Source organism: Trichoderma virens, assembly GCF_000170995.1.
Source record: "Trichoderma virens Gv29-8 chromosome Unknown TRIVIscaffold_2, whole genome shotgun sequence".
Lineage (NCBI taxonomy): Eukaryota > Fungi > Ascomycota > Sordariomycetes > Hypocreales > Hypocreaceae > Trichoderma > Trichoderma virens.
The window spans coordinates 560524-575305 of record NW_014013747.1 but is presented as its reverse complement, the minus strand read 5'-3'; the positions used below and the strand labels follow the sequence as shown (position 1 = coordinate 575305).

Here is a 14782-nt window from a genome sequence, read left to right as displayed (position 1 = left end):
ATGAAGCTATACCTGGTGGCGGGGCAGTTTCATCACCTGGTACGTTAGCGATCCCCTGCGGCCCATGGTCAGCTGTTGGGCCGCTAAATCTGTGCCTGTACAGGGCTGAGCCAGGACCTGTCCAGTGGGCTACAGCGGCCGGGTGGCGATCGATCCACTGCCAGATTGCGGGAAACCCCTCCTAACCAACTAGGGACCTGCTGATTACCACTAGAGTTCACCACTAGAGTTCAGGTTGGCTGGTTGTTTATCGCCGCACTGTGGCTTGTGTCGATAAGGGAAAAAAGCATTTCGTCACTGGCCAACATACCACAGCAAAGTAAACAAATACAACATCGCAACCATCAAACATCGACCCTGCGGATACAGCAACGCTCGAATCGATTGGCCTGCAAGCTCACTAGAAATACACCAATACAAAATACGATCGATTTTGTACTGGATTTAATCAAGATCCGATTATTTCAGCCATTTCGTCCAACATGCTGGGCTGGATGCTGGGGCGCGGGGACAACGCGCCGGACGCGGTTGACACCGGCGGTATGTAAAGTGCTTCCCGTGATAATAATATGGTCGTGATGGATGTATTCTAATAATTTCTTTTCAATAATTAGACACGACGCTTCTTGATCTGCCAGACACCCCCGGGCCCGTTTTTGCTGCCAGATCCTTCAAAAGTGCTCTCTTTGGCACTCCTATTCGGGATGCACAGCGAGCGTCGCGGGACAGGGCCAAAGCAGCAAAATCGACAACCATGGCAGCAGACCATGGCTTAGATACTCCATTAAAGCCGCAAGGCATCCTGCTCACACCTGGTACGGGGACCTCGAGACCGAAACGCGTATCATTCAATCGTGATCTTGCCACGACGAAAACCATTTCCCCGAATGGCGAGGGGGCTGCAGTCAGCAAAAGAACTCGTCTATCCGATGTGCTCGACAAGGCGAGGCGCAAAAGCACCACCAACGTTTCCAAGGTGACCGAGCCCCGTATTATCAAGGACGAGCCGGAGGAGGACGAATGGGAGGAGGATGAACTTGACGATAATGGCGAATATTACGCGCACGATACCACAGTGGACTTGAATGAGCCACACTCCCAATCAGGCAAATACTGGAAAGAGGAGTTTGAAAAGTATCACCGAGAAGCACGAGCGGAGATGGAGAAGCTCCTCAAGTACAAGAAGCATCTCAAATCTTACGCGGAGGAGAAGGACTTGGAAGCTATCCATCTTGCTCAGAGACTCAAGGAAGAACAGGAAAAGGTGATTGCTATGGAGAAGAGGATTGCTGAAAACGCAAACCAGATGGCATCGAAACAGAATAGTGCCTCTAGCAGCGAGACAGCAGAGTTATTAGCAACTCTCACAAAGCAAACAGCCCTTGCGGCCCAATACCGACATAGGGTTCAGGAATTGGAGGCTCAGCTTGAGGAGCTGCACCAAGCGCGAGAAGAGGACGACGAATCAAGAGAGTGGAGGCGGTTGCAAGGAACGACTTCCCCCAATACGGCAAGAACTCTGGTCGAGACGCAGCGAGAACTGCGACGGTCTCGAGCGCAACTGAAGGAGTTGGACGCCCTGCGAGACCAAGTGTCCTCTCTCAAGGCTCAGCTAAAAGTTGCTGAACAGCGAAAAGTTGCGGATCACCCAGTTACCGATGAAGTTACCGATACGACAAAGATGAAGGAGCTGAAGGCCCAACTTAAACAAGCAAGGGAAGAATCATCCAGAAAGGACAGTGAACTTGGCCAATTGAAGAAGGAATTTGACATGTTCAAAAAAGAGAGAGAAGCTCATGATGCGGATACCAAGGGCGTCCTTGAGCGTGCTCAAACCAAGATAACTGATCTCAAAAAAGAGATCAAAACTCTGAAAGCTAAGGATGCCGTTGACGGAGGTCGGTCAAAAGGCCGGAATTACAAACCTGGCGACAATAAGCCGGCAAGGGACGACGAAGATGAGATATATCTACCTAGGTTCTCCGCTACAGCAGATGACACCCGCAGGAGCATTGACGTGGCAGATCTTGAACGGCCCCGACATCTCTTTGAAGCGGGCAATGCCAAATTTCGAACATTACGAGACAAGTATCAAACCGATGCTACGCCGGGCCAGTCTAGGACAGCAGCGAAGTCAAGGGGCACAACTGAGGCCTCGGGCGACCGACTGATCAACGACAAATCTAAATGGCAGCCCTCTGCGTCAAAGGCATCCCGAGATAGAGCCTCTGCCAGTGAGGCCGTGCCAAAGCGTAGCCAGCCAGGGAACGACGCAGGAAGCGACAATATTGCACTTGCCGGTATGCCCGCTTTCGCAAAATCCATGGCTCAATCCAAGAAACCGGCATCCATCGACGACACGGACGTCGAGATCGACCTTTTACAGGATCGCTTTACTCGCCTAGGCAGCGGTGACTCAGGTCAAGAGAGACTGAAGGAAGTGCCCAAGAGCGGCAACGGCAAGGCCTCATTGCCACCGGAGCGTCGAGCAGCTGCTCTGGCTCGGATTGAGAAGAGAATGGCCGAAAAGAGGGCCCAGCGACGAGATGGAACAGACAAGGAAAATGTACGGCCATGAAGAGATGACGATGCTCCATTGTGAGCAATCTACGATAATAGTTGTTTTTGATTTAGGGATCAGCGTTGGTGTTATTCGGCAAATGGAGGGCGGTTATCAACATGTTTTATTACGAGCGGGACCGAGTGGAATGCAAGCTGGAAGCTCTTGCTGCTTGGATGGATATTTGGTTTTTTATTCCTTTTTTGTGTTTTCTTTTTCTTTTGGCTTTTAATTTTGTTCATATACATACCTATTTGTAACTATTGCTAGACAGCGTTGGCGTGTATCGTATCAATCGCGATATCACACGGTCTAATACGGAACGGATGACGAGAGATAATGCAATACAACTTTTAAACTTTACATACACACATGCGTCGAAATGGCATCACAAGATGAGATTCAGATCCAAGATGAAATTGCCCAGCTTGAGAGTCGTCTACACGAGGCAAAAGCCCGTCTGAGTGCTCTCGACTCATCAAACCCCGGCATCCCGTGTAAGTCAAACATCGCCCACATCTTTATCTCGTCCATTTACTCACGCAAAAACCAACCTCAGTCCGGCCAGCCCCATCGCCATCACCGTCTTCATCAACGCATTTCCTCCTCTTGCTCTCTGATTCCGCGCTTCCCATAGGGTCCTTCGCCTTCAGCAGCGGCCTCGAGTCCTTCGCCGCGCACAACGCCCGCGCCTCCTTTGGCGCCTTTCTGCCCCTCTCGCTGTCGTCCTACGCCTGCACGACGCTGCCCTTCGTCCTCGCCGCGCACCGCCAGCCCGGGGCCCTCGCGTCCTTGGACGACCAGCTCGATGCCGCCGTCATCTGCACCGTCGGCCGGCGTGCCAGCGTCGCCCAGGGCAGGGCGCTGCTGAGCATCTGGGAGCGCTCGTTCAAGGCGACGCTTCCGAGCAGCGCCGCGGACGACGCCCTCGTCCTCAAGGACTTTGCCACGCTTCTTCGTCGAGAGAGCACCAAGGCCGGTGGCGAGGCTCCTCTCGTCTCAGCTCATCTCGGTCCGCTGTTCGGCGCGATTTGCGCCATCGTGGGGCTGACGCTTAGACAGACGGCTTATGTCTTCATGTTGAGCCACGTCAAGGCGCTGATTTCGGCGGCCGTGAGGGCAAACATGTTTGGGCCGTATCAGGCACAGAAGCTGCTTGCGAGTGACAACGTGCAGACCCTGATTAATTCAGTGGTGGAGAGGGAATGGCATACGTCGGTTGAAGAAGCTGGACAGAGTGTGCCGGTGATGGATCTGTGGGTTGGGCGGCATGAGCTGCTCTACTCGAGAATATTCAACAGCTGAGCAGTATATACTAGTACTCTCTTTTGCTCTTTAATATTAATATGGTATCATTATGAATGCTGTGCATAACAAGAATCCTGTACCCAATCTACAGTTATAGATAAATCCCAAGCCAAATACCATAAAAACGCCCCATTTACTCATCGCTATCGCTATCATATGCCACCAGAGGTCCCGTAGAAGCAGGGGCCGCTGGTTTCGATGCCACTGCAACCTTTGCCCTGCCTAGAGCAGCCAGAGTGCTGCTGGAAAATACACCTGCGCTCTGTGCCGGTTGTTGTTGATTTCCTTCTTGTGCTTCTGGTTCCGTCTCTCCAACCGTTCCATCTTCGATCAGAGGCCGTTCTTGATACTCCACCTCGAATCCTCGTCTTCCAGCAGGATTGACTGCGCTAGGGCCCTGGGCGAAATGGATTTCATCTGGGGCCTCATATCCTTCCAACCCATAGCTGCTCTCTAGTTTTCTTCTCTTTCTTGCCTCTGGATCTTTGCCCTCGATTTCGGCGACAAATTCTGCTGGTAACGCCCTCCGGATAGCTTCGGCGGCTTGTTCTTCGATTCGTCGCGCTTCTCGGGCTCGTGCCATGGGGTTGGGATCAGCCGTGGCCCACCTAACGTTCAAGATTTCGTCATGATCGAGAGACCTGCCATTGGTCAGCGGATGTTGAGATGAGGCATGATGAGCAATACATACTGGTGCGCCATGGCTTCCTTGGCGAATTCCGCATTTGCTTCGTTAACATAGGTAACGAAACCAACACCCCTAGAGTTCAACACGCGAACTGAATGCTGGTGGTCAGTGAAGTCCAAAACAAAAGCAGTGTAGTTGCAGCTGGTGACGGCACTTACTTCGTTCAATCGGGCCCCATTCAGCAAAGTGTCGCGCCACAATCTCTTCAATATCGTCTGTTACGTGTATGCGGCCGATGTAGATGGTTCTGTTCTGGCGCATGAAACTTCCAACACCGCCCATGTCATCTCTGTAGTCGGAGAATTTGTCTCTGCCGAAGCAATCGACATTCGGCGCCGAGACGTCGTACGGTCCGGGGAGTCGGTGTAGATACATGCAGTCTGCTCCTCGCGGACACAGTCCCCTGGCAAAGAATAGGCAGAAATAGCTTCCTGACACGCCGTCGGCTTTCGTGTATCCGCTATCGCGAGCAACGTTGCAGCGTCCCTTCGATTTCGTCTGCTGGTATGCCTCGTGATCGCCACCCGCCCATTTGTTGTACCTGGCCGGTATCAGTTGTCGTTGTACCGCACAATCGAGGGTTCGCAGCTTCTCATCACTCACCAAATGTTAAAAGTCGTTCCCGTCTGCGGCGGAGGTTCGTTCGTGAAGAAATCCGGCTCGACTTGCGGCCTGGCTGGCCTCCTCTTCCTGCGGATGATCTTCTTGACGACCTTTTTCTCGGTAGGAGCCGCGACCTCGCTGTTCGTCGTTGCAACAGCCATGTTCTGAGTCTCCTCATCGGATACTGGAGCCATTGCGACACCATCTTCTTGTTGGTCGGCCATGATTCAGCAAAATGAAAGACTGACGCCCACTTTGCAGCGATGACAAGTGCAAGCTTGAAGCAGCAATTTTGTCCAGCTCGACGCGCCGGCAAGGCTGCAGGACGAGTGTGGCGTAAGAGGCAGGCGGTGAGGCTAGTGCGGTCGCCATTGCAAAGCCAACGGGCCCCTCCTAAGGCTTTTGCTCCAATTGCCAGAGCCCCGCCATCTCAAATCTCGAGCCGACTTCAACGCTGCTCTTCTAAGGCTTTAACGAGACGTCTCTAAGTAGACAAATACCCCCTTTTTTTCTTTTCTTTTACTGATATACGTGGGAAGACGGTATTTCCGTCTATAAATAACCGTTGTCAAGATGGTGAACATTACAGAAAAGATTAAGGAGTGAGTAGACTGGTCGCTTTATGAGAGATCATGACTGATGGCCTACGCAGGATTGAGGAGGAGATGAGAAAAACACAGAGTAAGTAAACCTACGGAATCCATCTTGCAATCTCTGTGTCTTTGTAATTCCCTGAGTACTCCATGTGCCGCTATAGCCGCAAATTACCCCCAAGAGGCTGTCGTATAGACAGCCGCGATTCCAATTCGCGTTGCGCATACACACATCTCTTGGTAACCGCGGAAAGCGTGAAATGACGTGGGGACGGCATTCTTACGAAGATGACTGGTGTACTCGACAGGCTAGCTGCGATACATTTGGGGCGGTTCGTTTTATGTGTGCAATTGAAGATGCATATTTACAAGCCCTATCCCATTTAGCCTGTCGAGTATATCATCGGCTTTGTAAACCGCCAACTCCTCTCTATTACCTGCTTGTTCAGGGTATAGGGCATATCGATGCACATATTTATCAAGTTCCTCATTTACAGTCTAGCTAACGATGTAAATAGAAAACAAGGCGACTGGTATGTCTTTGAACGATTCTTATTAATCTACCAAGGCTGACAGAAGGTCAGAATACCATTTGGGTCTCTTGAAAGGGTAAGTCAAGACAATTCAGCCTCCATGCTTCGGCCATGCCTAATTTGACTAGAAAGCTCGCACGTCTCCGAGCACAGCTACTAGAGCCAGGGCCTGGAGGTGGCGGCGGTGGTGGTTCCGGATTCGACGTCAGTAAAAGCGGCGATGCCCGAATATCTCTAGTTGGCTTCCCATCAGTAGGGAAGTCAACATTTCTATCCAAAGTCACCAAGACCAGATCCGAAGTAGCCTCATATGCATTTACAACTCTCACAGCCATTCCTGGAGTGCTAGAGTATGGTGGTGCTGAAATCCAGCTGCTCGATCTGCCAGGTATTATTGAAGGTGCTTCCGAGGGCAAGGGACGAGGTCGACAAGTTATTTCAGCTGCCAAGACGAGCGACTTGATCCTCATGGTCCTGGACGCGACGAAACGAGCTGAACAAAGAGCTCTGCTGGAGGCAGAATTGGAAGCTGTTGGAATCAGATTAAATCGCGAACCCCCGTAAGTAGAAGGAAATGTGATTTTCACATGGCGTCCTATCAGCTGACAAAAGGTGAAGAAACATCTACCTCAAAGTCAAAACGGCAGGCGGAATGAAGATTACGTTTCAGTCTCCGCCCAACAGGCTGGACGAGAAGATGGTTTTCAACATCCTGCGCGACTACAAGATTCTCAACTGCGAGGTGCTCATCCGAGATCCAGAAGCCACCGTCGACGACCTCATCGACATCATCATGAAGGACCACCGCAAGTACATCAAGTGCCTATACGTCTACAACAAGATCGACAGTGTCTCGCTTGACTTTCTCGACAAGCTCGCCAGGGAGGACCACACCGTCGTCATGAGCTGTGAACTCGACCTAGGCATCCAAGACGTCATCGACCGGTGCTGGAAGGAGCTCAAGCTGATCCGCATTTACACCAAGCGAAAGGGCACCGACCCGGACTTTAGCGAGGCTTTGATTGTGCGGAATAACAGCACCATTGAAGACGTGTGCGACAGGATTCACCGCACGCTAAAAGATACGTTCAAGTACGCTCTAGTTTGGGGCGCCAGTGCGAGACACATTCCTCAGAGGGTGGGATTAGGACATCCCGTTGCAGATGAGGATGTCGTGTATATCGTGACGGCGTGGAAAGCGTAGTACAATAGCATAAAAAAACACATAGTCAACGAAGCCTTGTTTTATCAAGTTGCACTCTAATCAGAATCTCGTATTGGTGAATTGCTTAGCTTCCCCTTGATAGTAGTATTTATCAGTCATAGCAATTAAAAAAGCAAAAAAACAAAGATGAAAATATTCATGTCGACCCTTTCCGGAATCACCATAATAGGGCACGTACTCGATACGTACGTAATCCGGAAAACGCCAATGCCCCTAATAACCCACAAGTTCCCGCGATAACCTCTCTTTAGTCCGAGGTCTTGCTCAGCCCAACCATTACCAAGTTGATAGTTTTTGTCTCTCTCGTCTCCCATCGTGATGAAGGGTGCAAAAAAGAAGCAGTCGTTAATGTACACAAGAAATAAAACCGGACCAACAAAGGAAAAAATGTAAAATGAATATAAAAGGGACACGGTCCCGATCAGCGAAGTCGCGAAGTTAGGGGCCGCTCGGCCTTGACGCTTCTAGCACCAAGGGGATTCTCGCTCTGATCTGGCCTTGCGCCGAAGAGGCTCTCGCCTTGGAGTTTCTTAGCGCTCGCTTGGGCGAAGAGAGACTTTGGTTTGGCCCTTGAAGCACAGATTATGTTAGTCTTCTGAATTGATTCTCGTCCAGGGATGTTGTGGGTTTCTTCGATGTAGAGATTTGGGAGGTTCGAGAGTGAGTGACATACTTGGTGACTTGCTTGCTTCGTAGCGCCGAGAGCTTTGCCGTGCAAGGGCTCATGATGGTATCCGAGGGGGAGACGTATTGCTTGGTTCTGGATATCAAGACGTTAGTTAGCAAGACATGAAGGCGGAAAGTTGGAGGCAAAAAGGAGCGGTGACATACGGCTCATGAGCAATCTTGGACTGCAGCACCTGGCGATGGTACTCCATGGTCTTCACGTCCTTGCCGAGAGGCTGGCCATCGGCTAGAGCGGCGTTGACGTCTCTGTCTCCGAGGATCCTGCTACCGGACATTGTGATTTGACGGTGTGTTGGTTGTGTAGTTATGGTGGTTGTGCAGGTGGTTGTGTTGAAGAAGACAGTTTGGTTCGGTGTGTTGCAACAAATCGACCGTGAATGTCACAGCCCGTAAAAACGCAGGGGGTAGCACCCGTTTTTGTAAACGTTCCAGAAATGCAAGCGTCAGCTCTTTCAGCTTAGTTTACTTTCCAAATAGAGGGGCGGAGAAGAATAAACAAGGGCAGAAAAATATGACGTCCCCATTTCATTCACATACTCGTACTACAAAGTTCCGGAGAGGAAAAAAAAAAGTAAACGAATGACGGACGTTGGCTGGGCAACGGAGTTTGCCACCCTTGTTTCTCTCTGGCATGCATGAAATGTGTGTGGAGACGGCAACGGCACTTGTTGGCCAACCAGCAGGGGAAGCGAATATCTTGGCTTCGTTTTGGTTGGGTTTACTCGGGACTAGAAATGGGATTTTGGTATGAGGTTTGAAGAAGCTGGAAACAAAGACTAGCTTTATGGGTTTAACACGGGGTAATTGATGGCTTTGTGAGTCATGGGCATGTGATTGAGAGACTGGTGAAGGTGTGGTGGTTCATGATGGCGTGTTGGAGATTGATTTGAGTATACTAGTATGCTGACAAGGAGACTGGAGAACACCTCACATACGTCCATCTCATAAATCAAGTACTAGTGCATCTGACTTCCTTTATGGAGTATGCTATACTGTATACGCTATTTGCTTACCCTAGTTCCCGTATTTTACAAACCAACAAGACATGATCAAAACAAGACAACCCAAACTGACCAGCCATTCTTCATTACAACTTGGCGGTGTGCTTGATCCTGGTGCCGGGCTCGGCAATCTCAACGCCGTACCTCTTCAGCAGCTCCTGGGTCTTGGCCTTCTGCCACTTGATCTTGGCCGTCGTCTCCTTGCCGCGCTTGTTCTCGTTGCGGCCCATCTGCTGCAGATGCACCTCGTCAGGGCCATCAGCCAGGCGGAGCGTTCGGATGCCAGCCCACATGTTGGCCAGGGGAGTCTCCTGGGAGACACCGGCACCGCCGTATGCCTGGACGGCACGGTCGATGACGTTCAGGGCGGTCTGGGGAATGAGAACCTTGGCCTCGGCGATCTCCTTGAGAGCCTTCTTGGGGCCCTCCTCGTCCATCTTGACGGCGGCGTTGAGGACGATGAGGCGTGCTGCGTCGATCTCGATACGGGACTTGGCGATCCATTCGAGGATGACGCCGTGCTCGCGCAGGAGCTTGCCAAAGGGCTTCTTGTTTTCGTCGTTGACGCGTGCCAGCATCCAGTCGAGAGCTTGCTCAGCCTATAAAAAACAGTCGATCAGTAAAGGGATTTGGTCAATTGATATTAATAACAACTTACAGCACCAATGCTGCGCATGGCGTGGTGAATACGTCCAGGTCCCAGTCGGCCCTGGATGATCTCGAATCCGCGGCCCTCACCCAGAACCAGGTTCTTAGCCGGAACGCGGACGTTGTTGAAGGTAATGTGGCCGTGGCCGTGGGGAGCGTCGTCGTAGCCGTAGACCTTGAGCATTCTCTTGATGGTGATGCCAGGCAGATTGTCGGGAACCAGGATGACCGACTGTTGCTTGTAAGGATCGGCGTTGTTGGGATCAGTCTTGCCCATGACGATGTAGAGCTTGCATCGAGGGTCGCCGGCACCGCTGGACCACCACTTGGAGCCATTGAGGATGTAGTGGTCGCCGTCGCGGGTGATCTGGAGCTGGATGTTGGTGGCATCCGATGACGCGACCTCGGGCTCAGTCATCAGGAAAGCCGAGCGAATCTTGCCCTCCATCAGGGGCTTCAGCCACTCCTCCTTCTGGGCGGCATTGCCGTACTTGGCCACCACCTCCATGTTGCCTGTGTCGGGAGCAGCGCAGTTGCAAGCTTCTGAGGCGCTGCGAGAGCGGCCCAGCCACTCTGCCATGAGGGCGTACTCGAGGTTAGTCCAGCCGGGCGACTCGGCATAGAAGCCCTTGGGCAGGAACATGTTCCACAAGCCCAGCTTGCGTGCCTTGTCCTTGAGCTCCTCGATGATGGACGGATGGTTCTCCCAGCGGTTATCGCCCTCGCCAACCTGGGCTTCGAGTACGGGATCGGCGCTGTTGACGCCTGTTAGCTCCTCGGCACAGATGGTATGGAATGTCGAGACTCGTTTGGAGGGCTCACGGGATGCATTCTTCCTCGACAAACTTGGCGACAATGTCAATCTTTTGTCGCGCCGCCTCGCTGACGTATCTTGTAACCTATCGTGATCAATCGCAACACGTTAGTCCATGTATCCAATGCTATCCAACCCAACCAGAAAAAAGCAAGTAGGAAAGCTCCAATAGCTTACAAGAGCTGGAATTCTAGCTGACATGATGGCGAATGATGTACCGGGTCAGCACACTAGAGAGAGAGAAAAGAAGAAAAATTATAAAGTGATAAGAGGAGAACTTGAACCCAAGACTTCTCCGCAAAAATGCTGAAGCTGTCAGATCATCAGCAATGCCAATGGTCCGATATTTATCTCGAGCGCTGATGCGGAGCCGAGGCGGAAAGCCAACGCCATCGGGCCACGATTCGCGGAGACAGTCTGGGGTATGCCGCAAGCCGAGGTGCAGAGTGGGGCCTCACCGACACTGAACGCGACTGCCTAGAGCGCTGTATCTGCCGCGGTTTAGCGGGTTGCGTTGGCGGCTACAGTGAGACTGTTAGTGGGCAATATAGTACTTACCAGACTACTACAGAAATACAGAGGAGAGTAACAACATCAATCCATTGATGTATATCTAGGCATGATGGATCAATTGATTTAAAAAGAGGCAAACGTATAATCAAGTCCCATAGCGTGGGATTGCTCCCAGCTACGCATAGAATCTATAGCCCCGCAATCTCCTGACAAATAGATGTATGAGATGACCGTATCAAAAGCTCTCCTCTTCCCCCTCTCTTCTCTCCCATGGCCACTAGTCGGAGCCGAGGCTATGGTTGTTGCTATCGAGCCTCCATCCCCAGCAATTGTAAGCATCTCCCATCCCATCAATCAAACAAGAAAAGCAAGAAAATCAGCCCAGACAGAAAAAGAAAAAATAATAAAGAAGAAGAAAAAAATTACTTTCCACGCAAACACCAACATGGCCTCGTTTCTCCATACTCTACTTCCAGACAAGAAAATGCATCAGTTCGAGGACCGGGTATGCCGTCTCTGGTTGTTCACGCTCATTCTCTGACCAGTCTCGTATCCATCCAATTATCCCATCGTCTTTTTACCGCTTAGCAAGGACAGCCGTCGCGATCGTTGTCGATGTGGATATTGATGGGGTCGTCAAAGTCACCGCTGTATTCCTCGGACTCTTCTTGAGCCAAAGCATTTCGAGCAATAACTGTCATTTGTTAGCTTATAGTCTTTCCCTACCATTGTCGTCGTAAAAAGGTCTTCTCGTACCCTCAAATGCCTGGTCAATGTTGATGGCCTCCTTTGCACTCGTCTCAAAGTATGGGATGTCGCCCTTGGATTGGCAGAATGTCATGGCTCGCTTGGTCGAAATCTACTCTGCATCAGCTACCCATGCTCTGCATGTGGATGTGAACGCAGGGTGTTCCTTACCACTCGCTTGCTCTCCTCCACATCAATCTTGTTTCCAAGCACAACCTGTAGCATTATCAGCCAAAGCGTCCACCTCGAGAGCAGCCTCGGCCGTCACACTTACAAAGGGGAAGTTGGGGGGGTCTCTCGGAGAGGCCTGGATCAGGAACTCGTCTCGCCAGCTGTCCAGCGCCTCGAAACTCTTGGAGTTGTTGACATCGTACACCAGAACGCAGCAGTCGGCTCCTCTGTAGAATGCGACGCCCAGAGACTGGAATCGCTCTTGTCCGGCCGTGTCCCAAAGCTGACCAGAGCATTAGCACCCCTTGGTTTGCAACCCTTGCGTATCCTCAAACACCTCATACCTGCATGGTGACTTGTCGGTCGTCCACCAAGACCTCTCGCGTTAAGAAGTCAGCGCCGATAGTCGCCTTGTAGCTTGCGCTGAACTTCTTATTGACCTAATATGCCAAATGTCATTTCGCCCATTAGCCGTCGTATGCCTTGGCGGTATATTGGAGTCGTAGGAGTTGCACGCTTACGTATTGATTCATCAAACTCGTCTTGCCCACACCGCTATCTCCAAGGATGATGACCTATCGAAGAATGCAACTTTAGCATCGCTCTCACGCAGCGCAGCACCGATGACGAAGCCCTCATACCTTGAGAAGGACCTTCTTGTTGCGCGAAGACATTTTGACCGGTTATCGTCGTACACTCGCCGCTCGAATGACGTGATAGATATGAACCAAAGCACAGCCGCCGCGAGCGAAGAGGGCCTTCTCCGGGTGCAACTGTTCGCAGATAGATGAAGATAGATGTCGAAAAAGAGAGCTGGCCTGTGTGATGGAGGAAATTAGGGTTGCAGACGTCACGAGACCCTGTGTGTCGGTTGCCTATACTTTTGAGGCTTCAATGACGAGGCTGGCTTTTGCTTTCGGATTGTTGATGGCGGGCAGCGATTTAGCGCCCACCCAACGGTACCTATTAGTAGGTACCTAGACTTGCCAGACGCCCAGATATCGGTGTCGCAACCGCGTTAGGCCGCTTGCAGCCTAGCCCCATGCATAAATGTAGCCTCCGCATGATGAGCCCATATTTAAGTCGTCCAATGCATGCACGTGACGAGGTACCTCTGAGCACTTGTTGGGTGTTGGGAGACAAAGCTACATCATGCATGTACAGTCCACACCCTGGCATCTCATATCGCTTGTCACTGAGGAAAGAAAGATCAATGCTTCTTCAGCATCCGCAGTGATCTTGATCTTGTGCTTCTACATACTGCAGTCGCCCTGATGGCCCTGGCGAGGCTACCGGCGCTTTGCCATGGCGGATGACGACCTGCTGGAAAAGGTTCACAGCCTCAGCGACTTGGAGCTGGCCGTTCTGTTGTGTCTTGTCAATCGAGAGCACGTCCTCATCAGCACTCCGCCGGCCGCCATTGATGACCTGGTGCAAGAGCTTCAGCTGGTATGTTCTCCCCCATTGTTCCATGGCCACCCACGAGGAGGCTGACACACGCGCAGATAGCAAGCAAGACATACAGTCTCCAATCCGTCGTCGTCAACTGCCATCCGTCCACGACACTCGAAGACTTCGCCTCAGCTCTGCTTCTCCAGCCTCAGCATACCCCCCTCAACTCCACCGCTGGGTCCATCTCGCCATTTGCACGGACAGATTCATACTTTGCGCTCAGCTCGCATTCGAACCACCGATCCTCCACACCGCTCAGCCCCCGAACTTTCCCTCTCTCTCCGCAGATGGCCCACTTCGTCATCGCAAAGAACCTCGACCGCGCCCCGCGAGTCGTCCAGATCCAGGCCCTCGAATTACTGCGCACGAGACGCATCTTCACGCGCACGTCAGTGCAGGCGGCACCGAAGCAGTTTGTCTTTATTCCTGTCTTGGGGGCCGCAAGCGGTGGTGAAGCACATGTTACGGCGCATCTCAATGACTTCTTCGCGGTTGCGCATTGGCATAACCCAGAAGATGGATATGTCAACCTAGACGAGGCTGAAGATCGCAACAATGGGGACGATGAGACGGCATCTACGGAGAGTGTTGTGAAGAAGGCTTCGAATGACACAACACCATCGACAGCATTAATATCGGATATTGTAAGCTATGGTCACAATCCCCTGAGCTCTGACATCATTACTTACAGGCAGCTTTCAGGAAATCAGTCAACTCGCAAAGCTAAGCCAGGAAGTCCAAATCGATATCGACATCCTCCGGTACCAGATGAACATCATCGCCTTCCTCCGAATGCACCGAGCAGTCGCCGGGGGCATCACACCCGCGGCAACCAAGCATCTCCACCAGCTCGTCAAAAGCCTCGCCCCTTTACACAAGCTTGATTTCGTGACGCCTGCTCTTATCGGGCTAGCTGTGAAAAAAGTCTTTCTCCACCGGATACGCATCACTGAGCCTGAAAAGGAGAGGAGTATGCAGTGGGGGAGCCAGCTGGAGGCTGTGGAGGCTCTGTTGGAAGATGTAGGCCCAGAGGAGGTAATGGAAGAAGTCTTGGAAATGGTCACCGCGCCTCTTTGAAAATCTTGTATTTGCTCCATGTTGTTTCTTTCAACCCGAGCTAGCTTGTCGCTAAAGAAAAGACAAGCCCTTTTAGTAGTGTCCCAAGTATACATAATATAGGTAGAATCCCGGATTCCAATGGCATCAACACCGCATTAAACATACTACGCCCCCAATCCC

The 14782-nt window shown here is 51.6% G+C and overlaps 8 protein-coding genes across 8 annotated transcripts; 4 read left to right on the top strand and 4 right to left on the bottom strand.

Moving 5' to 3' along the window:
- Window positions 1-482: 482 nt before the first annotated feature.
- Window positions 483-2924, top strand: TRIVIDRAFT_229224 (uncharacterized protein; the record flags this gene model as incomplete). Its single annotated transcript, XM_014104830.1, has 2 exons — window positions 483-540; window positions 615-2924. 2 exons carry the CDS (start codon window positions 483-485, stop codon window positions 2576-2578), a joined length of 2022 nt encoding a protein of 673 aa, XP_013960305.1.
- An 18-nt stretch (window positions 2925-2942) lies between these two features.
- TRIVIDRAFT_55501 (uncharacterized protein) lies at window positions 2943-3865 on the top strand (the record flags this gene model as incomplete). The annotated part of the gene is made up of 2 exons (XM_014104829.1): window positions 2943-3057; window positions 3120-3865. 2 exons carry the CDS (start codon window positions 2943-2945, stop codon window positions 3863-3865), a joined length of 861 nt encoding a protein of 286 aa, XP_013960304.1.
- A 32-nt stretch (window positions 3866-3897) lies between these two features.
- On the bottom strand, window positions 3898-5320 carry TRIVIDRAFT_176419 (uncharacterized protein; the record flags this gene model as incomplete). The annotated part of the gene is made up of 4 exons (XM_014104828.1): window positions 3898-4509; window positions 4560-4647; window positions 4715-5097; window positions 5160-5320. The coding sequence occupies 4 exons, from the start codon at window positions 5318-5320 to the stop codon at window positions 4002-4004; spliced, it is 1140 nt and encodes a 379-aa protein (XP_013960303.1).
- A 471-nt stretch (window positions 5321-5791) lies between these two features.
- TRIVIDRAFT_63422 (uncharacterized protein) lies at window positions 5792-7489 on the top strand (the record flags this gene model as incomplete). Its single annotated transcript, XM_014104827.1, has 5 exons — window positions 5792-5840; window positions 6271-6285; window positions 6337-6361; window positions 6414-6845; window positions 6904-7489. The coding sequence occupies 5 exons, from the start codon at window positions 5792-5794 to the stop codon at window positions 7487-7489; spliced, it is 1107 nt and encodes a 368-aa protein (XP_013960302.1).
- A 487-nt stretch (window positions 7490-7976) lies between these two features.
- Window positions 7977-8400, bottom strand: TRIVIDRAFT_139472 (uncharacterized protein; the record flags this gene model as incomplete). Its single annotated transcript, XM_014104826.1, has 3 exons — window positions 7977-8079; window positions 8184-8270; window positions 8342-8400. Coding segments are annotated over 3 exons (249 nt in total), but the record flags the coding sequence as incomplete, so codon positions are not given.
- An 884-nt stretch (window positions 8401-9284) lies between these two features.
- On the bottom strand, window positions 9285-10861 carry TRIVIDRAFT_35353 (uncharacterized protein; the record flags this gene model as incomplete). Its single annotated transcript, XM_014104825.1, has 4 exons — window positions 9285-9797; window positions 9857-10601; window positions 10669-10745; window positions 10838-10861. The coding sequence occupies 4 exons, from the start codon at window positions 10859-10861 to the stop codon at window positions 9285-9287; spliced, it is 1359 nt and encodes a 452-aa protein (XP_013960300.1).
- Window positions 10862-11275: 414 nt separating this feature from the next.
- On the bottom strand, window positions 11276-13003 carry TRIVIDRAFT_73492 (ras-related small GTPase; the record flags this gene model as incomplete). Its single annotated transcript, XM_014104824.1, has 7 exons — window positions 11276-11867; window positions 11930-12032; window positions 12092-12136; window positions 12195-12374; window positions 12436-12531; window positions 12613-12666; window positions 12733-13003. 7 exons carry the CDS (start codon window positions 12763-12765, stop codon window positions 11758-11760), a joined length of 621 nt encoding a protein of 206 aa, XP_013960299.1.
- A 328-nt stretch (window positions 13004-13331) lies between these two features.
- TRIVIDRAFT_82240 (uncharacterized protein) lies at window positions 13332-14768 on the top strand (the record flags this gene model as incomplete). Its single annotated transcript, XM_014104823.1, has 3 exons — window positions 13332-13540; window positions 13597-14187; window positions 14246-14768. The coding sequence occupies 3 exons, from the start codon at window positions 13397-13399 to the stop codon at window positions 14618-14620; spliced, it is 1110 nt and encodes a 369-aa protein (XP_013960298.1).
- Window positions 14769-14782: the final 14 nt, after the last annotated feature.